We start from the raw sequence: 27,482 nt of genomic DNA, 5'->3' as shown, positions 1-27,482 counted from the left end.
CTATTTTTTTCCATGTCTCATTAGTTGAAGTTTTCGGTCAATGATCGAATGATATCTAAGACGTAAACATCGTCAGAATGAAACCGAACGTTCTGAAACGTTTCTCACGATACCAGTCGACGATATAACGGGCTGTTATCGTCAACCAGCCTTGGATCTCGGTCACAGCGAAACTGCGATGACGATATTTTCGTGCATTCAGCACGACGTTTCGCAAATAAGCACGCTTACGTTCTCGCACAAAATAGTTTCACGATCCAGTTGCAAATATTTACGCTACAATTACCACGGTTACGGCCAACTTTCGTTCGTTTCGCGATTATTAGCTGCCACGAGCGAGTGAATATTACAGGACCACATAACCGCGCGGAATTGGACACGAAGAAAATTCGTCCGGAAATTTCGGCTGAAGTTGAACCCCTTTACCGCTTTGTCCTGTTCTATGTGCACCCTCTTTATGATTATTATACGGGGAAGTTGTTACACGGCGCGTAATTTCGCGGATTATTTTTTCCCCAGGAATCGGGCAGCGCAGCGAGCGCAAGCGCGCTTTAATTTCGCGCAAAACTCACCGACGCGAGGGTTGCACGCGGCTCAAGGCTTCGTGAAATTTTATTAATCGTCAACTCTTTCGACAGTGTTTTCGTTGAAGCGTTAGTAACGATAAATATTGTTTTTCATCTTCTTAAGAATCTTTTCGTAATTCGCTAAAGAGTCACGTGATGCTGCTAATTCAAACGAAGGTCTTCGTCGCTAGAATGTTATTATACGATGCACGAGGATAAATATCTGCAGAATGGTCACACACACATACTTTTACTAAAAGATGAAATACTTTAGTGAAGGATAGCGAATGCTCACAGAATTGAAGTGAATTGATCGAACAACTTTTACATATTTATGGTAATACTCGTCAAAATACTCTTTACGGTTCTACGATATCGATTCTACAAAAATTCGTTAACCTCTTGCCTTACCGTTTCTTCAGTAGCCATTTAAGCTAGCGCTGACTATTCATTGTTATAACACAGCGTCGAACGAAGAATATTAAGATATTATATGCAGTTTAGATGTACCTAACGATCTTCCGTCTAAAAAGTTGAAATTAGAATCACAGTTTAATGTAAATCTCCTTATCAAACTAAACTTATCTTTATTAAGCGAGGACCTAAACTCTTAGAGCCAGAATTCGTGCCTTAATACTACAAGACAAGAGGTTAAAGAGTTACAAGCGTTACATTAATATTTCTTATCTCACTTCATTTCTGTCTTTGCAGAAACCGCCTGGAATGCCACTGTTGCACGAACGAGACGTTAATTAGTAAAAATGATGGCGTTTGTGTAGGAAAGTCGAATTTGAATGGAATGCCTCACCCATCCCCTTGTTTTGGAGCATCTCGAGCAGCTTCTTGATGCTTTCATCACGAGCTTGCAGGGTTTGCTTCTGTGTCTCTATTCTCAATTCCAGTTCCTGTAATCGAAAAAAGAAAACGGTGAAATCGCATTTTGCGCGACCTCTGAGAACGCAAGTTCCGCTAGCTTTAACTGACATTTCGCCGGGGTAATTGAAAAAATCCAAGCTCGTTCGCAAGAATTCGTTTTACAGCTTCTGCTGACCTTCCTCGTCCTGGCGCTTATGCAATAATACCAGATCCATGAGAAATTTATCACAGGTAATCTTCATTCCACAGTTTAACGAGGTCGCTAACAAGACGGTCGAGTTTCTACTTTTATTTTATGAGGAACGCACGAACACGGCGTCGCGTCGATGACTTCAATTTCTTAAATTGAAACTTGCAAACAAAAGCATGCGGATCTTTAAATAACAACGCCGTTGAGACAATAAAGTGACAGAAAGACGCAAAGACAATTGTTCTCTGTTGAGCGTCGAGGTGAAGCATAGAGAGACGAAGGGAACTGGGTGTTTTACCGTAAAATGCTCGATTTGTGTTACGTCGTTGGTAGATAGTGGCGCTTGACGCCCGTATAACGAATTTAGACCGCCCCTTTGACGGCAGAAACGTAATTAGCCTGGAATTAGACACCCGCTGGCCGTCTCTCTTCCTTTTCTTGCCGACGTCGTCGCCGGAGAACGTTGTCGGCCGAACCTTATCGTCGATATCGTTTGATGCTTCTATACGAATTTCCTGCACTCTGATTTTTCTTCTATTTTTCTAATTTATTCAGATTTCTGCGAATATGCTTTAAGCGAATTGTACGGTAGAACGGCGTGGGAGCGAAACTTCCGCCAGTGTCTGATTAATTAAACTCCTACCAACTGGATTTACCTTTCCAAATATAAACTTCTATTATTTGAGGGATAAAAATGGCAGATATAAATGGAGAAAATCAGCAAAATTCAATTATACGAAATCCAGTTGTAATTTTTTGACCAGGAAGTTCGATTTACGTTTCAAGGTATTTTTTCCTTTCCACAAATACCTCTCACGAGGGTAAATAACAAAACGTCCTGAAAGAAACGGCTAAACAATATCTCCGACGATTTTATCGAGGTTAATAACCCAGTTCCTACGACAAACAATCAAAGTTTTAGACCGCGTGATTATTTCTTTATTCGTATTCCTCAAAAGCAGAAACCGGTTACCGCAGAAATGGTCTTTCAGCTGTGCAAGCTTTCTCGAAGCTTAGCTGAAAATAAATGCACCCGGTTCAATGTTAAACGGTCTAAGTTCAATAAACGAAGACATTCGGCCTCTGGCTTATGCTCGAAATACACCAGAGAATCTGCGGAGGATTTTCGAACAAGCGTAGACTTTTCTTCAATTCTGTGCACATTCGAGAATACATTTAATTCGTATCAAGATCCGATTCGGATTTATCTCAAAACGCTTAATTTCCTCTCTCCTGTTTCTTTCGACTCTAGGAGAGGATCTATCTTTTCTCCTCAAAAGAGTATCATAGTACTAAAGCTGGTATCGACATAACCCTCCTTTTTCGTCAATTTTGCCGAGAAAAAAGGAAAACCGAGGAGTCGGGAAGGGGAGGGGGCGGAGAGGAAAGCTAAGAGACGGAGGAAGACGATATCTTCCCCAGATCGATCGTGAGGGTCGACGTGATGGCGGCTTGTCATGCGAAAAATGATACCGGAAGTCAGAGGGTAGTGTCGATGGACCTTACCACGATCGGCGTATTCGATAATAAAGACTGAGAGAACGTAGCCAGAAAGCGGCTGCATAATTTGGCAAGTGGCCAAAGGCGACCAGTTGCTTCCAGTGCGTTGCACGTTTGACCTGTCTACGCGATCGTTTGGCCGGGCATACGGCGTTTAACTCGTTCGGCAGAATTTTCGATCGGCTTCGATCGATTCACTGGCGGTTCTTCAACTTCCTTTCGCTAGTGCGACTGTGTATAACTTTTGGAACCATCGGTAGAATCGATGAGCAAGCTCCAAAGCGAGCTCTAGATTTTAGTATTCCAGATGGATCTCACTGGGTGTTCTTCGCGTGAGAAGGAATGATTTGATATCCGGCTCGATACCGACAACTTCCTCTGCAATGCAACCTATTCGAACTGAATGAACGAGCTGGTTTCAATGCGACGAATTGATATTACGTATGCTGCTAGAACGAAAGCGAACGATCGTGTACGAGATAATCGTGGGACTCGATTTACTCGCCGTTTTGACAGGATACAAGCGATTTAGATGCCGATTCGTTCGCATAATCTGTAACGGGTGCGGTTTGACTGGCGCCCAGGCGTCACGCGGACAACCGAAATAGACAAGAGGTTTAGATGTTGTTCGAGGTAAACGACCGATTGTCCGCCAACGGTTCGCGATGCTTCCGGAAATCTTGGCAACGGCAGCTATCAGCTTCCCGCAATAACTGCGTTAATTCTGCCACCCAGTGGCGCCGAAAGCGATCCAACGGTTTCTCCGAACCGCTGTGCTGGATCAATAAACTCCGGTGGAACACGAATGTCGTGTTGCGCCCCGGCGAAATTAGATTGTGTCGAGATTAACGATAACTCTATAGATTCCGGGGGAATTTACAAAAGAAATTTCACAGATCTCGAAGGAGACTAAACAAAAAAGTAATGTAAATTCGATTCGATCGGAATTTTAGATCGACATCAGGTACAACCATTGGCTTTATCGTGTAGTATCGTCCAATTCTATTACTTCTAGAAAATTTACACCGCAATTTCATCAATTTAGAGAACGCTGGAGAGAGAAATAGCGAGACAATGAATTCAAGATAGCGAATTTAAATAATGAATTCACCTTTTGGCTATCTTAACGATATATTCCAATTGTTCCGATAGAACAAAATGGAACATAAGTAATTCGATAAAATAGTATAAAACGAAAAATGTTGTGCATCTATTATTTCCTTATAAAACGAAAGAAACCTGTGAGATAACCTAATATTATTCATACATCGAATTATGCTTAATATTTCGATATTAGCAGTAACGTTATATTAATAGATATCTTTATCAGAAACGAGGAAGAGATTGCCTAACGTAGCAAAATATTTCAAAGCACAAGATATAGATAATACTCGGTTTTGCAAGGTGTGTACCATTCATTGAGGACCGGAAATGAGAGAACGAGGTCGTACGACGAAAAAGATGGCTGGAGGTTTTGAAATTCGCGACCCGGCTTCTACCTTTGCACCCGTTTCGCGCCTTCTATTCCTATTATTCCTCATTATAATGATCGTCCGCCAGTGAACACCATTCTTCCGGCGAATTCCAATCCGAACGAAATCCAACGATCCTCCATTCTTTCCTCAAAATTCATTATTTTCTGCGGACAAGACGATGGGCGAACAGGTCGCGTCCAATCTTCCGCATTATGAAGGAAGAGTTCAGGGTTAGGGTTAGGGTTTCGTTTCCTATTGTGTGAACATTTAAAAATATTGGTTGTAACGATGAAATGTCTGTGTCAACGCTTCAAATTCTTTACGTATATAGTACTAAAAATGGTATGTAGTTTGAGTGTTTCGAGGATCTTGAAATACTGCTTTCCTTAGCTGAAATGTCTTTTCTGGCATGTTTTCGAAATATGTTGAAATATTTCAAATCCTCCATGTTTTTATAGCTTCTAGGTGAAGTTATATCATAGAGACTGTAAGGAAATAACGACAGAATATTTTTAATCGAGCGAAGGAAAGCAAAGATGGCAGAAAAAAGATGCAAAATCTTAACTAAGGAACGCGGCGTAGTTTGAAAAGTTCGTCGATACTCTTTAAAGTGGTAGAGCGATTCGTCGTTAGTTACTTAAATTTTCTTTTAGCGATAACGACGTTGAAAACGAATAACGGAGTAATGCTGCAACATTTTTACTTTCTAAAATCTAAAATAAAAATATTGTCGGAAAATAGTATTAGAGACTTTGCAGCTTAACGAGGAAAATGTATCGATTGCTATGAAACTATGCTTTCATTAATAAATTTACTTCAATGAGAAGTAAAATCATATTCCTTTGAGTGCAAGCAGACGGACATTTTGTATGTTACGACCTAATAAAATCGACCTGATATTTCGTTTTTTTTATTATGTCACTCGTGTCGCGATAAGCGTAAGAACTGGAGCGAGAAGGATTGATAACATTCCCCTTTGGTGCGTCGGAAAATGTAAAGTTCGAGGTTGAAAAATCCTCGTTCTTGTTTTTTTTTTTTTTTTTTTTTTTTTTAAAGTGGATAAACCACTTACCTTGATCGTGTCACGAAGTATGGCGATCTCTCGCGTCAGATGCTCGTTCTCGTTGTACAAAACTTCCATTTGCTGCTGCATCTCGACGCTTGGCCCTCGCATCCGCATTCTCAGCTCCTCTTCCAGTTGTCGAACCATCATACTTTGTTTCTGTAACAGAAAATAAATGAATTTTTTAAAACGAGATCGTACGCTGAGCTCGGCTAATTGCGTTAATAAAAAGTCACATTACATACAGGTACTTGTGTGTACTACAGGGCAATTTCCAGTTGGGAGAGTTGAAATTAAAAAGCAGAGTTTCTTTGTTTCGCCTGTTATTTTCTTACGTTTTATATGGAATGATATAAAAGTCAATAGTTTCAAGCCACTTGGCGTTTGAACGTGTATACTTGGATAATTGCATATTCGAGCTACGCGAAACTACTTCGAGCATGAAACTGATAAGCGGATCGATAGAAGCTCGACACAAGGGAGCACTTTGTCACTCTTTCCAGGAAAGTGTTTTCAATATTCCTCTTTATATAAATACTTGAGTTCTCTGCAAATATTAAAATATGATGAAATTGAAATACAACAAAATCTGGAAACAGGGAACAACGTATATAAATATTTTTCATTTTCCTGGCAATTTTTAATTACCTAAAAATCACGTTCTACTCAACGAAGCAGACACGTAAAATACTTTATCCGCGAAACATTTCGTCTAGCGAATCTCGAGTGCTGTCTGATTCTCTTTTGGAGTACTTATCACGATGCTCGATGATATCGAAGAGGGATTCGGTCTGTTTGCTCGAAAGGAAGGCTACGAGACTAGGTTGTCGTCAACAGAGAGTCGGACGAAACGGCAAGACCGATTACACGTTGAAAAAGAGAAATCGGTGTCTGGAAAGAGTTTCCTCCGAGAACGTGCGAAACGCTCGACCAAAGTCAATATTTCCAGCGAAAGTTCGATCGTCCTGCACGTTCTCTTTAGACTCGCATCGCTTTTCCGGCATCTTTCCTTCTCCATTTCCCGTCCCGTCTTTCTGAATCTTCGACCGAATTACTTTGACCCTTCTTCACGTTCTCCTTTATTCATCTTCTTTGAGCTGTGTATTCCTTTGCCAGTTTTTGAATTTTATCATTTTTTTTGTTATCCTTCCAGTAGAAAGAGCACTCTTCTTAAAGCTTTGTATCGCTTCTTAGAAGGTTGTTATGGACTTTCCATCTATTTACAGACGTTGCATTAAAATTTTCCCTATTTCCTTTAATTAACATATACACGGTCTGTACTATAAGCCAGCCGGTTGCTTCTCTTTGCCAAATTTCAGTATTTCTATTATACTCCCATCCCCTGTTCCTCTTTCACTTTACATCTTATCTCTTGTCTTTCGAATTTCTTCGACGTCGCTTTCTGCTGCTTGAATTTCCCACTCGACTCTGTTTTCCTGAATATTCTTCCAAGGCCTTCGTCAAGCTCGTTAGGCATCGTTAATGACGACAACGCGACGCTAGTGCGACAAAGGAAACAAACTGACGAAAAAAAAAAAACGTTGCCGCAGACCGGATGATTAGAAGCAGCATGTTTCGGCGTATATTTCATACAAGAACAACGAACTGCCGTTTGGCGGAGTAAAATATTCTCGCTCTCTTCATCGAGCCCCTAACTGAGCAACTTTCGTAATTAAGTCTAGACGTATGTAATTTATGACAGCGATAATTCTTAGAACTCAGTGAAAGCTAATGAGATAATTAGCAATTTGATAAAATTTATAATTTCGCGTAGGAAGAATATAAATCAAATTATAGGGAATAATATGGTTTCGAAGGCGACGATCAAAAGCATACGCAAATGGTAATTTTATTTTTTAGCATTGTGTGTCGTTTATTTCTATGCGTTGGATGACAACGCGTTAACAAACCTCGCGCCTCGTCGTCGTTACGACAGAGACGATGCTCGACCGGAAGCGGTGCCCGCTCAATAGCGACGATCGACCTGATTTCGCGTACGAACAAGCAACGACAACGTGCCATAGAGGCTGTAGAGGTCGAGAGAGCTCCCCTCCATCCTGTGACGTCAGCTGCCCCCATAACGAAATTAATCCACCAAGCCATGGCCGAATTCCCCTTTTCAATCCTACCCTACTTGCCACAAATTGTCCCGATCTCTCTATTCTATAAGTGTTTGCCTTTACTTCTTTATTCCACCTCTAATTTCCTTCTAATTAGAATTTCATCTTAGACATGCTAACTAAGATTGATATTCTTATTAATACATTCACAGCGAGTAATTTAAAGAGAGTACCAGCCGAAGCCTGAAATTAACGTTTAACTCTGCCGCGAAATCCTTACGTTTTGTTTCAACGTTTCGTTTCAAGAACACGTTTAACATAAAATCGAAACGAGAGATCGTGCGTGCCAATCGGAATTTATGCATATTTCGTTCGAACTTAAGATCTTTCGTAGCATCACCGTTGATCAAAACTCACCCGAAGATGAATCCAAAAGAACGCAGCAAGATTAACAACAACGTTCTCATCCTCCTTAATAATTTCAGTTCCATTCAACGAAGCCATGTTCCCTAGACACGTGTAGGTTCGGTATTTTTATTAGAACTCGATCCTGTGAATTCCCACATCTTGCAGCCTCGTTGAGATCGGGTAGCAACGAATGAGACACATGGAAATCGAATTTCAACGGGCTGTTCTGTAATCGAAATGCGTTTCCAAGGGAATGCAAGGAACATACAACCCGCCACAACTCTCCAGGTTGTTACGATCGCTAGGGGTGTCGGTGTGTACATGGTGTCGCGTGTTCTGGTTTCGAAACGATTAGCCCTCGATTAACCCTCGACGCGCAGGGAACCCGATCTCTCTCTTTCTCTCGGGGGTGCGATCGGTATCGTCCATCGACACAGTTTACGCTGGCTATCGAACGCGCAACGACCGACGGAGGAACAAAGATGAAGCGGGGTTTTAAAGTTTAAACGAAGCCCCTCTTAAGACGAGATCCTATTAACGATCGCGTAAATCCTATCTCACGATGGCGTTTCTTCTTACGCCGCGTGTAACCCTCGTCGTGAAAACAACCGGTCGTCCACGGTCTTGGCGACTTAATGGACACCGACCACCTGGCAAAACGATCCTCTTCTTCGAATAATAGCGTCCTACAGCGTCTGAGAAGTTATGACAGCGGCAAGAAAGGTCCCTTTTGTTTTTAATTTCGCAGAAGACTCTTGTAATATTTCTTGAATGCACTTGGTAGGAGTGGAAGATAACTTTCTGCAATTTCATACTCGTAACTACGAATATATTTTTACTTTCTCGTTTGCTAGGAGGAGGCAATCGTAAACAATATTTGATTAGAGATCGTCAAAATCGAAACAACGTTAGGTATAACATGCATGAAGAGAACTTCGTTCGTCGCTAAATAGTTGAGTCAATTAATCATTTCCTGCTTCAAACCTTCCATTCCAAATCGATTTCATCGATAGGCCTGTAGCTATATCGGGTTCGGTATGTAATAGACTGATATTAGAGTAGTTGGTAGTTATAATTAAAGTTTGCGAAGTTGTTCAATCGACTTTGTTCTTTGCTTCTCACGAAGAAAATATCGTTATATAAGATATGATAAATGCTTTGATTGCTATCGTTTCACGAATAGCTTTGATCATTTATTAAACCGATTAGATTGAACCTAAATGGGAAATTGCTTCGCTTGTTAAATATTACAACCAGTTTACTTTCTCATATTTTATGTATTCTTGCATGTTGCGTGCATTCTGTACGTTCATGTGTCTTTAAACCCATAAATATCTAAACACGTGCAATCTGCTAATGAGTCTTTTATCGATTTTTCATAGAAACGATTGGTTCATAATTCAGCAACTAAATGTCGTATTAAAAAAAGGAACGGGAGAGAAGTGTTAAGAAAATCTTCAAAATGTTTATGACTTTAATTAAAACGTTCTTATCGGTGTTGTTTTGTCATAAATTTTTATCGTAATAATAAAATAAACGGGCAAGAAAGAAGCTTCTGGGAGAATCTTCCATGAACATGCGATAATGAGCTTTCCGAGAAGGGAACACGAAATAGGTCGCAAAATGTGGCGTGCTTTTACCAAGAAACAAAGTTACACAGGCAACTCTTTGATTTTTCCGAGGGGGTCGTTGCACGATAGATCGATCTCTTCCGGGCTCCCGTTACCTCGTGCATGTCGCTTAAATATTTTTCATCTTTCTTTTTTAATGCCTCTGTCATCGTAAATAGCATGGGATTAGATATGCAAGCCGTATATGCGCGGACCAGCTAACGGCGTAATATGTTTAGGTTATCATAATTGTTAAATAACAAAGTTACCAAGACTAAGCCAGTAACCTGTAACCTTTTTTTCGTGTTCATAAAACACGATAAGACACGATCGATATGTCTCTCCGGGAACTTTCGCGCGGAACGCGAACTTTTTGCGAAATAAATCAAGCTAAAGTGGAGTTTATTCGTACTTTACTGTCGCATAACAATTTTTTCTTTTTTTTTTTTTTAGAAACTTTGAAGAAGGTTGGAACGATCGAAAGAGGAACAAAGTATCATAGAACGATAAGTGACATCGAATAAAAGTAGAAAGGTCTCGTATCGATCGATCGTTCGATGGTAAATAAATGATAAATCAAATCGAGCCTCTGTCTAAGTTCAGCTCCTATTCTTCCGCTACTATCGTAGATTATTCAAACATCCTGTCGTGATTCGTCTCGAACAAAGCGTTCAATGAAGCTCCACCTTATTTTTCGCATTGTGGACTCGTTCTTTTCCTTTTCTCGTTTTTCCCTCGTAACAATAAAATTCCCACGATGCAACGGGTGACGCGTGTAGAAATCGATGACGTCAAACACGAAGGACAACGTAAAACTGCACGGGTCCCGACGATGTAAATTCCCCTGACCTAAATCCCACGATTTTCTCTGACCCCATTCCGAATTCGTATGTGGGTCACCGTGCTCCATTTAAACCGGCCATTATGATACTGATACCGGCATTAGCGACATCCTAGGACCGATTCGGATCTTTCACCCAAAGATAAGACGACGAACTTATCTTCTACTTCGACGATAAATTTACGAATACGATCGTTGAATTAGAATTTCGATACACGTTGCGACGTTAATCGATTTTGAGGGGAAGGTTATCGATGCTACTGAGACGAAAGTAGACTTTGATATAACAGCATGTAAAATTTAATGACACGTAAATAAAAAGTAACATTTATCGGAAGAAGGTTTTATGAGAAAGGAAAGTATGTGATTTACGAAATAAGAAATTAAAATTGCTTGTGACTTACTGTGTGATTTGGAGAGCTGGAGAGTGATGGCTTCAACGGTTGCATGGTTCCGTTACAAATGGCCAATAAAGATGCTTCGAGGGAAAAGTTTTTATGGGGTCAGCGGGGAAAAATCAATGCATAGATATAGAGAGAAGGGATGAAACCTGACATAAGTTATGTATACGTTCACGTGAATAAAACCATAATTCTCGCCATTGTGCCAAGCTTATGATAAAAATAATCTCCCTGTCTCTTCAGTCTTTCCCTTCCTAGAGTCCCAGTTAAAAGGTAACATGAATCTGAAAACTCGATGCTTAAAGAAGCGTAAAGTGGTCACTGAAAGACGCGCGCGAGACATCTCGAGTAGAATTTTCGGATTTTCAGTCGTTCGTGGTTTCTGCCTGTGAAAGCTCAGCTGTATTCGATCTCTTAAGGCGTCGAGAGATCGTGAACCGGTCACAACAGCAAGATAACCACGTTACGAAAGAAACGATCAACGTTTCGTGCCAGACGAAACTGCCTTTACTCCAACCTCGCTTGGCAAACCTCGTTTCTCGCCGGAAGATCGATCTATGGTACGACGACCCCAAGAAACCAGAGAGTGGTTTCTACGTTTGCGTTGTAATATCGGGTTCTACACGGCTCGACGAGTCTATGAATCACTCCCAGCAAAAGATTAAAGAAAAATCAAGAAGAGAGAGCTTCTTTGTTCAGATTTCGCCAATTTTACAGTGCTAACCAAGTTTTATCAAACTGAAAAGATTCCGGTTCGTGTCGAATGTCGCTTAATTTCCATGGAAGCTGGCTAGTGAGTACCTCTCGCGTGAAAAACTAAAACAGAGCGCACATTATCATTACCTAATTAACGATACCCGATACTGTTAACATTATACTTGAAAATTATCTGTCAACGTAATACGATCGATATCAAACAATATCAAACCTGTGACAGAATAATCTAGTGCTTTCTTAATTAATTAAATTGATTAAAAAGATATCCGGAAGTATAAATGACAAAGAGCTATCTCTTAGAAGTAGCTGAAGTAAAAATAAACGAAGAACCCAGCAATCAACTGTAGTATTTTAAATTTCAAAAACATGCGGTTTCAGATAAGTCTACTGAACCGAAGAAAATATCACGGAGCGTAGCGATGGACAAGGGAAACTGATATCCATTCATAAAAAAAGAAAAAAAAATCGAATATAGATAGTAGGGAGTTTCAAGTTACAAAAGTTTGAGAAACTTCTCCTAACGGGGCTTTTAACGATCCACTGGGGCAAGCCTTGCCTTAGACGACCGCGACCCGTTCTGCCGTGAAAAAGTCTTCCATCAAAGTGTCTCTGCTTCCCTCTGTAACTCGCCAATACCCCTCGACCTCCCTCCCTTTGTCCAAGTCAACGGGGTTGTTATCGATCGACCGTGAGTGCCTTTGTCGTTCGCGTATCCTGAAATCCGTTTCGGTTTAAACGACCCTACCTGGTTTTCCAGCAAGCAAAGACGGATGGAACAACGAAACACTTCCGTGGTTCGGGTCGTTTCTCAACAGGCGTTCCTCGACCAACTTCGAGCAATTAAGACGTCTGTAAATCGTGACTTCGTCAGACATGGCGAGACATGGTGCAATGAAAGGTAGTTTCGGACTAGTTTGCCTGATCTTGTTTGGCGCGTTTTGTCCCAGGGTCCATGAAGTTTCGACTTCATTCACGTTCGGATCTACGTGTTCTTTTGATGGAAAATTGGAACCCTGGATGGAAATCGAATAGTCCAGAACTGAGGCTTTCGGGCAGTTAGAAACGTTAGAGTAACGCAAGATTACAACGAAATAATCAGTTGGGATGTGTTAAGCGACGAATTAAGTCACTCGTTTCGTTTGAAAATGAAGGCAAAGAAGACAAAACGCGTGTCAAGTACGTGGGACGTGTTCACGACGCACGGATGGCTTCGGTAATCGCGAAAGACAATTATTTCGAGCGGCTCGTTACTTGTGTCTAACGTAGCTTCGTCTCGTTTAATTCCATTTAGTTTAGTTAGATTAGATCGGCGCGCAGATTAACTCCGCCCTCGAAACGACCCACCTATTCGATGACTTAAGTACTACTCCGTTCCTCCGACTCTAAGTAGTTAATCTTCCTTGAACTTATTTTTACACGGTTAACATCTTGATCACGCAGCGATTCAACAAGTCCATCGTTTTTTAAAATATTTCATTGCTCGAATGTTTCTTACGTAGAAGTAGACACTGTTGGTTTTACGATGAACGATTGATCAGCGCTCCATTTCGGTTCCATCTAACGTGGACCAAACACCTGGTTGCTCGCAAGCAGGAAATTACACGATACCTCGGGGCGTCAAACTATTTCGATTCGGTAAAGCTTAACGAGGATGTAAGGTTTGGTCGATCTAACGAATGAATTCCTCGGTAGAGAAAACGGGACAGTGGTATGCCACGACCTCGAAAAAAGGTAACTACGTTCGATTTTTCCGCCAGCTAGAGAGAAAATTCCATACGGCGTCCAAGTGATTCAAGAAACGAATGCAACCCCTGGAAGTCGTAGTACACGTATTTGATGAGACAGACGCGATGGGGATCAGTAGGACGGAGGTAAAAACCGATGAGACGAGGAGATGGGGAGGTTCGTGAAGCCAATGACAAAGGAAAAGAGGTTGTTGGCAAGAAGGGGATAGAAATAGGGTCACGTAGAAATGCGGAAAGAGAACGAGAAAGACCGGAAACGTCTGGGTAAGAAAGAAAAATGAAAAGGGGGAATACATAAGGCGAGCGAGTGAGAGAGGAACGAAGGAGCGAGAAAGCAAGAAGAACAGAGGGTTAGAGAGAATAGAGATATAGTAACCAGAAAAGACAGGAAAAAACACAGATAAGGTGTTGGGGGCGATACTACGGTTCGGGGGAAAAAAGATGAACGGAGAAGAAAGGACAAAGAATGAAACAGAAAGGTTGGAAACACGGTGGATTAGTAGTGAGTTTGGAAGAAGGAAAATGAAAGAGAACAAACGTGAGAAAAGCAGGAAGAGAGTCGAAAGTGAGCACGAGAGAAACGACGACGGAAAACGGGGGAATGAAAACTAGAGAGAGAGAGCGGTAGAGAGAGGAAGAAAGAGAGAGAGAGAGAGAGAGTGGAAGTTGGTAGGGGTGAGTTCCTGTCGCTCGATAACGCCTCTGCTTCTGCTCCGTCATCAGCATCTCTTCCTCTCTCTCTCTCTCTCTCTCTCTCTTTTTCTTTCGTCTTCTTATTTTGCACCCAAGTCTCGATACACGCGACTGGCTAAAGTTAAAAAGTACTTATTTCAAGTAATCACTTTTTACTATATTCGTTAAATAAATTCAAATTATAATGGACTATGGAAAAGTAACGTGATTAAACATTTCGTTTTAAGCTTGAAGTATAATTACATTTAGTACAATGCATTAAATTAATTGTGGACGATTAACGCAATTTATATGTTGCAACGCTATGTATGCCATGTTGACAATCTTCCGGATGAAATAAAACTAAAATAAAATCAATCCTTTCGCAACTGGTGCAGGAAATAAACGAGGAACAAGCACGCACCGATGGTTCGTTTTATCTTTCGATCCTGCGAGTCGACCGGCGAGACTGAATCGTCGTTTCGCGGCTACACCCGAGAAATGGTAGTCATGCATCACGCGTGGCAACGGTAATTATGTTAGCCGTTGGAAAATGGTCTTGCTGGAACCGTATCTGACCGGCGGATCGTGGCTGTACGAGCAAAAATCGGTCGACGTTCGTGCAGATCGACGATACTCGTCGATCCTTCTTATCGCGAGAAGTCCGATATCCCGTGTACGTTTCGGTATCGTGTTTTCGACCGAACGAGTGCATTCGCTGGTCGAAGAATGCTCGGTGATTTATACTGGAAACAGAACGTCGCAGAAGCGCCATGACTCTAGTTTTCGATATCTGAATAAAAATTATCAGGAGAAGCAAAAGGATCCGATTCGATCTTGTGATCACGTGGTTCACTGGTTCGATCGAAGATGTTCAACGTTAACATTTAACACGAGAGTTTCCTAATATTTTTTCACTGATCAGTTTGGTTTACAACATTTTCTCCTCTTTGGATATATGTTTTTTTGTGTCTGTATGTTTTTAATATTTGCCATCGTATACTTTGTATCACCGTGTATATCAATGGCAATATAATATTTATTTTGCAGAACGTTATCGTAGGATATTTTCTACGATTTTACCGAAAGCGTGTAAACGGATGTCTCTCTTCGTGGATCGATCGAGTGGCGTTTAAAAGTCGAAATCATTCGACGCGGCTATAATAACCAAAAAAGCTTCGCGCCGAAGCAGAAATAACCTCGTTCCCCTGTCGATGGAATTGCACACGGTTCGCGTTATTGGAAAAAACCTAACTCATGAATCTCGCAAAAGCTGTCGCAGCCTGGCGAACGATGAAAAAGTTTCAGCTGCGTCTATCTTATCGCGCCACATGTTGGTCCTTCGTTTTGTCTAGCGTTTGCCAAAAGAAAAAACGAAGAGAGGAAAGAAAAGGAAGGGAAATAATCGAAACGGGACACGTAGGATAATTTTCAGAATAAACGAGCGTGAAATTTGCAACAGTTTTTAAGGCTTAAAACACTCCAAGACGACATATAGAATTTTTAATGGATCGAAAAACGATGGCAACGTTTGTTATCAGACTGCTGGCATGTTGTCAAGCATTAAGCCCGATGCATTTACATCGTTTCTAAATCGACTTCGATGTTTGAAAAAAGAAGAGAGAGGAAAAAATACACCAGTCCTTGCGTGTATAGATCGCAACAGCACATCGATTTTTTAAACATGTGTGCTTATGTCTGATGAACTTCGATAGCTGACATACACGGAAATAGCCGCGGGGGTCATCCCATTAAGTAATCTGACATAGATTACGGAATCGATATCGAGGATTAATTCGCCTTATCGTCGTAGCGCCGTTTTAGTCGTACCTATCCTTTCGTCGTACTGTCTGTGAAAATAGTTGGTAATCGAGAATAGATTGAAGCTTCTAAATATACCCATCTATTATGCCATCGTACATTCTTATATTTTTTTTTAATTTTAGATTTCGATCTTGAAACAATTCTTCTCTTGCAAATTTAAACACGAACTTGAAGAACTAAGAAGAACATACAAATTCTATGATACAATATATTCTGTCCCTTATTTTAAATGGTAGATATATGTTGTTATGTATAGTTAGAATCATATATATGTTCATGATTCGAACAGAAACGCGAAGCATTCAGTTGGTTGTAGCGCAATAATTTTGGTGCACGCTGGAGAAACAGAAGAGAGAGGCGGAGGAGCGGGCAAACGTCTAAGTAAGCCATCGTGACGCCTGGTCGTGTACAAATAACGGAGAGTGACACGTTGGAAGTCACTTCCTCATTAAAGCCGCAGCTAGTGCGCACATGCCTTCAAAGCATGATTTATAGAGGGTTACCGAGATAACACACAACCAGCACGGAAAGATTATATACGTACGTCAGCTCGTGCAGCAATGAATTCAACATAGCTGCAAATGAAAACGACCGTTCGAAGAGTAGAACGCAGGCGCGTCCTACAATCGGTAAATTGCAATCAGTGATATTTTTTTGCGTAACGAGTGAGAATTTTCAAGCGGACGATTCTCAACGTCGCTAAGGAAGATCGAAATGATGAGAACTCGTAGCAAGATCGACACTCGCGATCAAACATGGTAAAGTTAGATTCAGCGGGGAAAGTTTCCCGAAACAACAGTTGAAATACCGAGGCCAGCATCGCAAATATTAAAGTTTCTTTGTTCAAAGGATATTACGTTGTACCAATACTCTGTGTTGGAAACTGTTGGCGTCAGGTGGTGAAACATAGTTGGGAGAATGTCTGTAGTTTTCCATAAAAAGCCCGAGCATGTTACATCCCGATGTTTCGAACAGGTTATCGATAACGTATCGACGATGCAAATAAAAAATTGACGAGTTAGGCCACTTTTAAACTTGCGGGCGCCTCGAACTCTTGACGTATTCGGAACTTTCCTATTATAGGATAGAAATTATATTCTTGCAAGTATACCCTGTAATGGTTGGTAAATGCGATTAAACGTCGGGTAAACAACGTTATCGGTAGAAACAACTATAGATGAGAGCGCGAGGGTCTTGGGCCGGATCGATCGATTCATTTTAGAAGACCACGAGAGACACGTTTACTCTGTAACCCCGTGGAACAATGCGGTCGTGCCATAGTTAGACCGCGTGGCATAGGTTCTCGCTAATAATCCGCCTCGATATATTTAGGCCGATCGATATAGACGGACGTGTGCGCCGCACTTTACGCGGACCTGTACGCCACATTCACCAACGACACCCGTCTGAACGCCAGAGTACAATTGTTTTGTCGCGTAGAAACTCGAGATACTGTCTCTTGGAATATTAACTTTGCATACGATACTTCCGTCTTTTAGAACTCTACGATCAAAGAAAAATATTCTGTAAGGTTCTAAGATCTAAGAGGATCGACTGAGAGTAGAATGGCCTGTAGATTCTAAAGCGATCGTTTAAGCCGTTAAAAGGGGAGTCAGAAAAAGCGAAAAAATAGCACGGCAGTTTCCACGAGTCGAGCCACCTAATTCAGGCTTAGACACAAAAATAATTCGGGTTTCTGGGTTATCGATTCCGGGAAAAGAGAAGTTTACTGGAATATTTCCTTTTCTCAAATACTTCTCGCTAAACTGTTTATATTCAACAATGCTTGATAATCAGCTCGATCCGGTTTTCGTTATATTCAATCATAGAATCTATACATCGAATCGTTTCATCGTAGAAAATCGATAAAAGATTTGAACGGCTGTTTAACGTGGTGCAGCAGCAAAGCAAAAGGAAAATATAACCGAGAGCATTACATAGACGGAATTGCCATAGCAAAAACGGGAAAGAGCGATTCAGTGGGCATGATAATGTTCCCAGAGCGAATCTCCATTTCCAGATGATATTGTCCCGTGTTTACGCGGCAAACGTTTCAAAATCCCCCTGGTATTCAATACGAAAGCATCGACGACAGAGGAGCCGCTAGTAAAAGGAAAGCTAACGAGGACATTGGAAATACGTTTTTTTTTTTAAAGTAGAACTTACTTACGACGATTCCGTTTTATCTGTTAATGTATGTAGCGACTTAATGCCAACTATAAGACCAGATGCTAGAACCGGATGGCGATCAGAGAGGAACAGAAAGAGACAGAGAGGGTGAGAGAAAGAGAGAGTTTCGTCCGTGAGGTTGAAAAGAAGTTAGGGAACGTTATTGACACCGGAAACGCAACAATAAGTCGTTAGCTGTGGCAACACGTTCCCTCTTCGTAATTCCTTCGATTTTCATAGAACTAGCACAATCGGTCGGAATATTTCGAGCCGAGTTGCCATTTAACTATCAACGAAGTTAGAAACGTGTGATTCGGTTAAGCGACGGTGGTTCTCTTTCGACAGACACGGCACTGAACGACAGCTGCGTTCGAGATGAATTGAAAGCAGTGGTATGCACGAAGAACAGCGACCATTAGAGAGACCACTTCAACGACATTAAAATTATGAACAGAAGCCCTTGGTCAACGATGGTACGTGGTTTATCTCGCTCTTCCGGCGTCGGAATCAATTTGTTTCGTCGAGCCTCTTTAACGGAGCAATTAATCCTCTCAGTAGAATTTCTTGTTGTTAGAAACAAAGGGCTGTTCAAGAACTACATTCAGAGATATTAACAATTTTTTACGATCTACGAATACTCTACATCGTAGAATAAAAGTCGTTAAAAGAAACCAAGTTGTCACGAAAGCGATACACGAGCCGAAGTTTCCTGGTGGTCGAGTTCTCAGACGAAGCAATCAAATTCTTGAATGCAAATGGCGTAAGACCCAGTTTTCGTTGGACGTCAAGTCAATTCGGAGCTGGTTGTTCCATTGAAAGATGAACAGACAACGCGATACGAGGTCGGTGTAACCGCAAATTGAATTTTAGGGCGCTTGTACAGATCTCTGACGATGGATCAATGATGACTTCGAGATACTAAACGTGATTTTAGGAACAGCTTCGTTAAAAGTGTAACAACGGATGTGCACAAAATGCATTCATCCTATACATAGTCCTTTCGAATCGTCGCGAAATTAGACAGCCAGCCGATTTGCCGTTTCTTCCAGACCTCGACAAGCACGCCACGATCTTCGTAGCGAGGAGACCATCAGCAACTAATTTTTCATTCACCGAGAACCATGTCAAGTGAGCAATTAGATCCGAGAGGCTGCTGTTCCGGGCAATTCCTCGCAACAAACGCAGAAAACTCCGTTCCACACGAAATTTTTAATACCACGGAATCCCGCTAACGTCATGGATCAGCCTTCGCCGATATATTCTGGAAATATGGCCGTCCACGAAGTTTAATATTTCAAAGGTCAAATCCACGGTTAACCGAAGGAATTGATCGCGTGCTGTACATACAGCTTCCAGGACGAAGAAGGACGTGAATTACGATTTTTCGAAGTTTAAAATTAAATTAATATCGTCAATCGAACAAGTACAATGCTCCCTTCTTCCTCCTCAGTCGTGAAATACGGTGGAGAAAAAAGGAGGAAGAAAAAGAATTGTTCGTTAGCAGTAAACGCAACGCAAGCCACGGAGTTTAATTTCCACGGTTGGCGGCTCTTTGGTTTTTCGGCGGGCCGCGAGAGCTACAGGGAAAAAGAGAAGGATCGGTTGGCGGAACGATAGCATTGCAAAAGTTCCACTGCATTTTTTTACGACCCACTTCCGACGTGCGCCAATTTCGAGGTTGCAGCTACGGCGCGAATCGTGTACGCCACCCGACAGAGAAAAGGAAAATTAATTCCACCCCCGTCGAACACCCTCCTCAACCGTTTTCCAACCGTTTAATGCATTTTTTCCACCTTCCATTCCCAAGTTCTCGATGTTAATGACGCCAGGAGAATAAAATAGCTATAGATGCACTCTGTGTTTACTCCCATTACTTTACAATGCATAAGAACGATGTTATATCTCCGATATATGTAAGCTATACTTGTTGCGATAAGAATGTTTCACTGTTAAACTAAAAGTTCTAATACAAAGCAGATATATTTTCTTTAATTGGACGATTAATCACAGAACGTCTAGTTTCCAGCATATAGCATACCGGGTCGAAGTTGAACGACGCTTAACCCAAAATATTCTCCACATGCCTTCCCATGATCCACCGTAATCTCCCGCAAACCGCCTAATCTCATTCACCTGATTCGTCGATTCCTCGTTCCCATCGAATTCAACGGTGTTTTGTTCGTCGATACCCTAATCCTTCATCGTAACCGTAGGAAACATGTCGTTGGTGGTCCCGGGGTGTGTCGGAATTACGCAACTTCATGGTCGATTGTCATTCGCAGTGCACAAAACAATGCCGAGGGAAGGATGGTCGATGTTGGAACGCGTGTCATTGCCGCGTAAGAACCATATATACTCCCTATCGTTGTACCACGATGCCAGACGCTGGATAAAAAGGAACAAACGTGGGCAGAAGGCCAGAGAATCCGCCTCTCCCCGAGATTCCTCTACTCTCGCTGCCGATGACTCATGTGCACCGCCATCGCGGCCAAAAATATGCCTGGTGCCACGCTGACGAACCGTGACGGAAAGATTGACGAACAGCGCGATACCGCTACGACCGCAACGCTCGATTGATTCGAATGAAAGATTGATTCGACAGGGGATGAGCTATTACAAGAAGTCATAATCGATTGAGAGATTTGCATCAATCTTCAATTTATGTAGGTTAATCGACGTAGGTTAATCGATAATTTAAGCGTTTAGTAGATGTTACTCGGAGAATATTAACCCTTATTCCGTAAATATACTTTCCGTAGCCTTAAATTATGCAAATTGTTCATGTTTGACAGGTTTCTTGGTGCTGTTCCGGACAAAAATAATACACGTTTATGCGGTAAAGGCCAAGAAGTTTTATATGTACGTATATTTTCCACCAATATCAGAAATATACAAAGTTTAATTCTGCGTGATTTACGGAGGTGAGAGTGCGTTAATGCCACTGCCATGACGATAATCAGAGGCATACTGTAAACATTTCAAAAATAAAGCTCCGGAGAATGTATATTTTTCCGTTCAACGATGGAGGGTATAATATATATATATATAAGATAAAAAGGAAACGTGTAATAAAAAAACTTGTGAACGATTTATAAACTTTTGTTCGAGAAAAACCCGCAAAATATCGACTTACGTCATCGAAAATCTCATTCGGAAAGATTCGTGTGATTCATATTTCAATCTCTATCCTCCCTTGGAAACTTTGAAATAGGAAATTCCTGTAATTCATTTCTGTACGCTCTCTTGCCCAAGGGCTCTCACCTAAGATCAAAACGAGAATTTTTCGCTTCGTAATTTGCCTGGTATTTTTTGCCAGAAAAAACTACCGCAACTCGCGCGGCTCTTCTTTAGCCACGAGCACAATGACGAAGAATTAAACGCCTCGATTAAGAGCCATATAGCGCCACTCACGTGACGTTCTGCCGTAATCGAACGAAACTTGACGTCTTTACAGACGTAACGATGTTCACGATCGTTCGATAAACCTTTTCAACGAAGACGAACACGATATTTTGAGTAAATACCGGGTTTTACGAAAGACGGGCAATCTATTCGTGAAGCTACACTTCGGCTACGATATTATATAAATATGCGACGGGCTTCGCGAACGGCTAACATATTGATCCATCCGTCGTCCTCGAAGGCAATGCGTACACGTCTCGTTGAAGGAAACGCAGAAGAATTAGGGAGTAGAATAAGTAGACTTGTTGCGAACGTCATTGAGAATGATCAATGGAGTATTGTCAACGTGACAGTTTGTTTTAAGACATGTTCATACGATTGAGTTGACAGTTAATGAGGTTTGAACGATCGAAGGTTATGGCGAGCGATTGATCATCGAGAGATTTCGAGTAGAAAATATCGGATGAATCGGTACATCGGTGGCTCCCCCTTTACGCCGCATTTTTGGCCAATCAATAAACGTGTCTATACGAAGCGGCGAAAAAAGAAACGGGCCATTAGAAGTAGATCGATAAGTTTCTAGCGGCAATCACGACACGTTGAGTCGATTCCCTCGATTTAGAAATGTCAGAAACAGTCGACGAATATTTGGACAGGGACGTTACGCAAGGAACGATAGGATCGACGCAGATTCGTCGACGAAATGGATATCGGATCGGTGGATATCGTTAAGTTTTAGCTTAATCACTTTGACCTAAATTCCACGCGCGTCATCGAAAACGGGTCACGAAGAACGCATCGAAGAGGCGATGACGAAAACTTCACGCACCCTTTGCATAGAACCCTCTGCGGTACTATCCGTCATCGAGGCAAGAAGGCAACGAAATAGAAAGACTAAAAGGGAGAAGCACTAAAGAAGGGTAAAAAAGCGGCTATAAAAAGCAAGAAAGAAAAATCTGCAGCTCGACTGACCTGATTCTCGGAGCTGAGCAACTTCAGCTGTTCGTTGATCAGGCTGTACTTGGAACTCTCTTCTTTTCTCAGTGCTCTCTCCTTCTTGAGCTCGGGACTCCAGAAGGTCTTGATGCTATGCATCGAGCTGCCGAGCTTTTGGTTCGTCAGCTCGAGCTCCTTCTTGAGGTTCCCGAGCTCTCGTTGGAGATCGTTGTTCTGATGTTGGAGTTCGCCGATATAGCCACCGCTGTCACGCAGCATGTGCGTATTCGGGCTCTGTCTTGCCGATCTCGAACCGTACAGCTCATCTTCCAGGTAGAGTCCACGATCGCGGCTACGTTCACGAGGATCGCGTATCGGCACGAACTCGCGATCGTGATCGAGAATACCCGCGGATGCACGATCAAGGCTGGTATACCTCGCTGACATGCCCGCCGAGCTGGACATGGCGGGTCTCGAGGCGCTTCTGGATCTGTGATGTCCGCCCCCACCGCCCCCGGTTGACATACTCCTGCCCCTCTCCTCGAGCATCACGGGACTGGCGAGGTCCTCGTCGCGGGAGTAGTACGGACTGCCCAGCTGATGGTGATGGTAGCTGCCGAATCCGAGGTGCTCCGGCGAGTTGTTCCCGCTACGAGTGCCTCTCTTGCGACCCAAAGGACTGCCACGACCGCTCGCGTAGCTTCTCGACGGGCTACGATCGACAGTGGGCAACTCGCCTACGCGACGACCGCTTCGGGGCGAACGAGTACCGCCTCCTGGCCCGACCACTCCGCTTCCGCTCGAGTACGGATCTCGCGACATTGTTTCTCGATTCTGTTCTATACTTTCTATCAATCGTTTTTCTCCGATTAATGGTTCGCAGTTCGCGCGAATACTCTTTCCGCTTTCTCGTGGAGGATTTCGTGAGATTGCTCACTATGTCTCTACGTTCGCTGCTCTTCGGATAATTAAGACGATAATTAAGACTCGTGATAATAAATTGGTCGATCTTTCTCGATACTTTCTTCGCGCGAGTAATTTATTCGAGTGCGCCGAGAATAATTTCGTCGTGTATTTCTAATCTCGTTTTTCTCTAGCGTTCTATGATTTTTCTACGCGATTCGCGTTGATCTATCGTTACTTTTCGCGGATCAGCTACAAGCATATCCTTTGCGTCACGCGACGTGTTTCGCGTTTCAGGCACGTGTGCCGATCCTCGATGATCCGCTTCGATCGTCCTGTTATGCCACGGTGTCCATCCAATCGAGTGCCGATCCGCCGCTCGAGATTCTCGTTTCCGTTGCAATTTTTCACGCAACGTGGTCCCGAATCGGTTTGGCAGCTCTTCTACTCTACGCGAAAATGTTTGTCCGCGAGCGGCGAGCATTGACGACAACGCCTAACGCGTCGATCGAAGAGAGGTCCGGCGATCGATCGGCTTCATCGTTAAACAGATCCACCTTAACCAACTCGAATCACCGGCAAGCCAGTTCTCTTTCTCTCTCCTTTCTTTCTCTTGCTATTCCTTGCCAAGGATCCACCTTCTTGCTGGAAAGCCGTGCCGCACGCGTGGCTCGTCCCGTGTATGCGTGAGGTCACGACCCTCGTACTCGACGATCGATCTTTGACCTTCTTTCACCGGCAAAGCCCATCGAGTGGAGATGGATAGAGATCGAGGGGGAGAGAGAAAGAGAGGAGAACGATCCCGTTTCCGCGACGAATCCGTACTCCAGCGGCGCACCGTACCGATATTCTCCTTAATCTTCCCTCTTCCTCCGTATCTCTTCCGATCGCTCCTCTCTCCCTCGCCCTCCGTCTCGCGAATCCTTCGGACGGGACTGAGTTCCTGATCTCCGTTCGTGTCGCGGTGTCCAGTCGCGAGAACCGACTCTCTTCCGCGAACCCTCTGCCGACACGGGGCGAGCAGAGTGGTCGGGGCGCGTGCGTGCGTATTTTACGCGCGTCTGTTTACCAGCCGTGTGTCTACACGCGCCGCGGCGTTCCCGTTTCGCGAAACCCGTACCACCTCGGCTCCCTCCTTATCGATCTCATCCTCGCGTCTCTTCTCTCCGGTCCCGTGATCGTCTCGCCTCCACGTTCTCGATGTTCGCGTACCTCTATATTCTTCCTCCCTCGCGCCTCCACTCTCCTTCCCCTATCTATCTCACCCTCTCCTCTCCCTCTTCTGTCTTCGTACTCTCCTCGTCACCGACCACGACGACGATCACGACGCCGATGACGACGACGACGACGACGAAGACGACGATCAACCGACCGATCCGACCTACCGCCCGAACCGCCACTATCCACCATCCACCACGACTCGACACCGCCACACGTCCGTGCACCACTCTCTCTCTACCCGCTACCGCCACCAACCTCGCCGCCGCCGCCACCGCCGCCACCGCGCACACACCTACGTGCCCTCTCTCTCTTTCGCCCTCGGGCTCGCCCTCGCTTTTCCCTCCGCGCACATACACACAAGCTCGCGCGATCGCACACCCTTCTAAGAAACAAGAGAGCGTGGCGGCGCGCCAGAGTACACGCACGATCCTGCCGAGATTGATAGATGCTTCCGTGAGACCGGAAGCGTGCCGGCGGATCTTGTTTCGTTCGAGGCAACGCGCTCGCAACCGTTTCGGTGACCACACGCCGCAACACCACGCACTCACGGGACTAAACTGTAACCGCTAGCGAACCACCCTTTCGTTTCACCGTCGCCGGCTGCTTCGTTCCTTCCTTCTCTCTTTACGTTCTCCTACTCTCTTCTCTTCTCCTCTCCTCTCTCCAGGCAAAAGCGGCGCGCACGCTGTCGAGCCTCTCCCCTACCCCCGTGATCACACGAGCACGTCGCGGCGTCGCCTCGTGTACGCACGCCACTACGATTCCCACCACCACCACCGACTACTACTACTAGTAGCGATTAAGTGGACCGCGTCGGCAGCGCCCTCCGTCGACGTCATCGACGTCGTTACGACGGACTACTACTATCGCGAGCACGAGCATCACGCGTCGCGTCGTTCGCTCGATTCCTCGCGCTCACCCCCACCGTACACACCTCCGACTATATTCCCCGACCGTCGTCACCCCACCAGCCGACTTCTTCGTTCCTCCCTCCTGCGCAGATGGTTACCGACGCGCGCGCGCAGATCCATGCCGGGTCGACGGATGATTTTTGGACCAGCTCGGGACGATTCGACGGCTTACGTTTCCTCTTCCTACGGGTTTTGTTTGCCTATCCGCTCTTCTGCCGGATAGAAGGGGAGCGGTCTCTAATGGGAAAACTTTGTCCGGAGGAATTTCACGGAGATCCACGTTGTTCTTTGCCTTTTTCCGACTCGGCCAACTTTTGTTTCACCTCACTTCAGGGTGAAAGGCCGTTTCAGGGTTTATTTTAGTTCCAAGGGTTGAAATTTGTTGTTGCAAATATCGTTCCGTGTCGGAAGTTCGGTTTTGATGCAGGTTTTGATGCAAGTAATCTAACGTAATTTGACTTGGGGTGGACGTTATTGGTTCTCGAGCACCGAGAATGAAAAATTTGCAAGATTTATCGCTGTGGGCGTAATTGCACGACGATAAACGGGGACGGTCACAGAGTTGAGCGACGTGTTCTGTACCATCGGTGAAAAACGATGAGAACCGTCACCAATTCGTTTCGTTACGATTGTCAATGGCTGGTGAATGAAGAGTTAAAAGGCTGACAAACGCACCACCGGATCGTGAATGGTGGCCAATCGTCTAGGGCACCCCTGTCCAAAAATATCGATATCGTCCTTTCGTCTTTTATAACTATTTGTTAAAGTTATTTTTTAAGAATATCTTTTAACAAACAATGCATTGAATATCACGATAAATGTAAAATGCGGCAAACATACATAGTCTTCGTCTAAAGCGACCTTTATAAAATTCTAAACTTTGAGGAGTCTTCCTCCGTAAATAGAAGTATTGCAATTTCTTAAGGTTTCTGCAACACAAATTTTGAATGGAAATACGTCAACGTGGTGCCTAGTTTGCGTGACACGTTCCTGAATGCACGTTCCACTTCGCAACCCCTCGTCTCACCCCTCTGGCGTCCGTCGACCCGGCGTACGACATCGCAATCAATGAAGCTACGATTCACCGAGCAGTGCCGTGCCACCAACTGGCTCCTAAAGTTCCAATTTCACGAAACCAGACGTGTCATCAATTTTCCCCGTAACAGTTGGCAATATCGTACGAAATACAGAAAAGAACGAGTCACAAATTTACATTGGAATTTTAAGGGTACTTTTGTTATTTTGGACCGAACAGATGACGGTCGTCGTTTGAAAGTTCGTATTTCTACCTTTGTCTCTTCCACAGGTATAAGTTGCAAGCATTGTTGCGAATTTGTATCGATTCAAGCGGAATTGGGAAATTGTGTTATACTCGACCGAAGAATTTAGAGCAGGTAGACGTGTCTTCGTTGGGAAAAGTTGGGAATCGTTGCCGTTGCTCGTGGAAGGTGAAGGAAATGCGCAAGCCCGTGTTTTACGATCGGCCAGCGGCTTCTTTGACAACACAGACGCCGGGGGAAAGTCTTGCCCGTTTTTCATTCCTCCGAGTTTCATCCTAATCTCCAAGGGGTGAAACTCGTCACCTTTGAATTCGCATTTTCCTCTGACTAACTCGTGTTTACCCGATGACTCAACTTTTCAAAAGACCCGTCGTGTAACAGAAATCCGGAGAATCCCTCGTGAAATATTGTTGCCCGTTGTTTGATATCAGGGATCAGTTGGCGTCACTGGAAAAATCACTTTCATAAAAAACTACCAATTCGTTATTTCTGAGAATCCGAATTGTATCCGTGAAGTATGCCGAAGAATAAAATGCTTGTTTTCCCTGTGCATTATTTATTTCTTCATAAACCTTTCATTTTGTTTCGTTTCGTACAAGTTTTATGTTTCTATTGTTGGCAATTCTAGCGTTAATATCAATAGGAAGAAAGTGAAATAAATCTATCAAGGAATGATTTTATCCTTATCTAGGTTTACGCGAAAAAGAATAAA

The 27,482-nt window shown here is 43.4% G+C and overlaps 1 protein-coding gene and 1 long non-coding RNA gene across 8 annotated transcripts in view; one reads left to right on the top strand and one right to left on the bottom strand.

Annotated features, from left to right (window-relative positions):
- The window catches only part of LOC100647858 (trichohyalin), a 68,570-nt gene extending 43,105 nt beyond the window's left edge, over positions 1-25,465 (bottom strand). For 3 of the 7 annotated variants that reach the window (XM_048408329.1, XM_048408330.1, XM_012312027.3), the window contains exons 1-3: positions 22,492-25,461; positions 5,680-5,829; positions 1,375-1,471 (exon numbers count right to left, since the gene is read on the bottom strand). In XM_048408329.1, coding sequence (XP_048264286.1) covers positions 1,375-1,471; positions 5,680-5,829; positions 22,492-23,277 — 1,033 coding nt within the window. In that variant the 5' untranslated portion in view covers positions 23,278-25,461. Of the gene's footprint in view, positions 1-1,374; positions 1,472-5,679; positions 5,830-22,491 lie in introns of all 7 variants that reach the window. The other 4 variants (XM_048408327.1, XM_048408328.1, XM_020864319.2 and 1 more) reach the window with 3 other exon arrangements.
- On the top strand, positions 23,152-27,320 carry LOC125385596. Its single transcript, XR_007225053.1, has 3 exons — positions 23,152-23,259; positions 26,416-26,718; positions 26,797-27,320. It is a non-coding gene; the product is annotated as an uncharacterized LOC125385596 (long non-coding RNA).
- Positions 27,321-27,482: the final 162 nt, after the last annotated feature.

The sequence above is a fragment of the Bombus terrestris genome, chromosome 9 (assembly GCF_910591885.1).
Source record: "Bombus terrestris chromosome 9, iyBomTerr1.2, whole genome shotgun sequence".
In the NCBI taxonomy this organism is placed as follows: Eukaryota; Metazoa; Arthropoda; class Insecta; order Hymenoptera; family Apidae; genus Bombus; species Bombus terrestris.
This window is presented reverse-complemented; position numbering and strand designations above follow the sequence as displayed.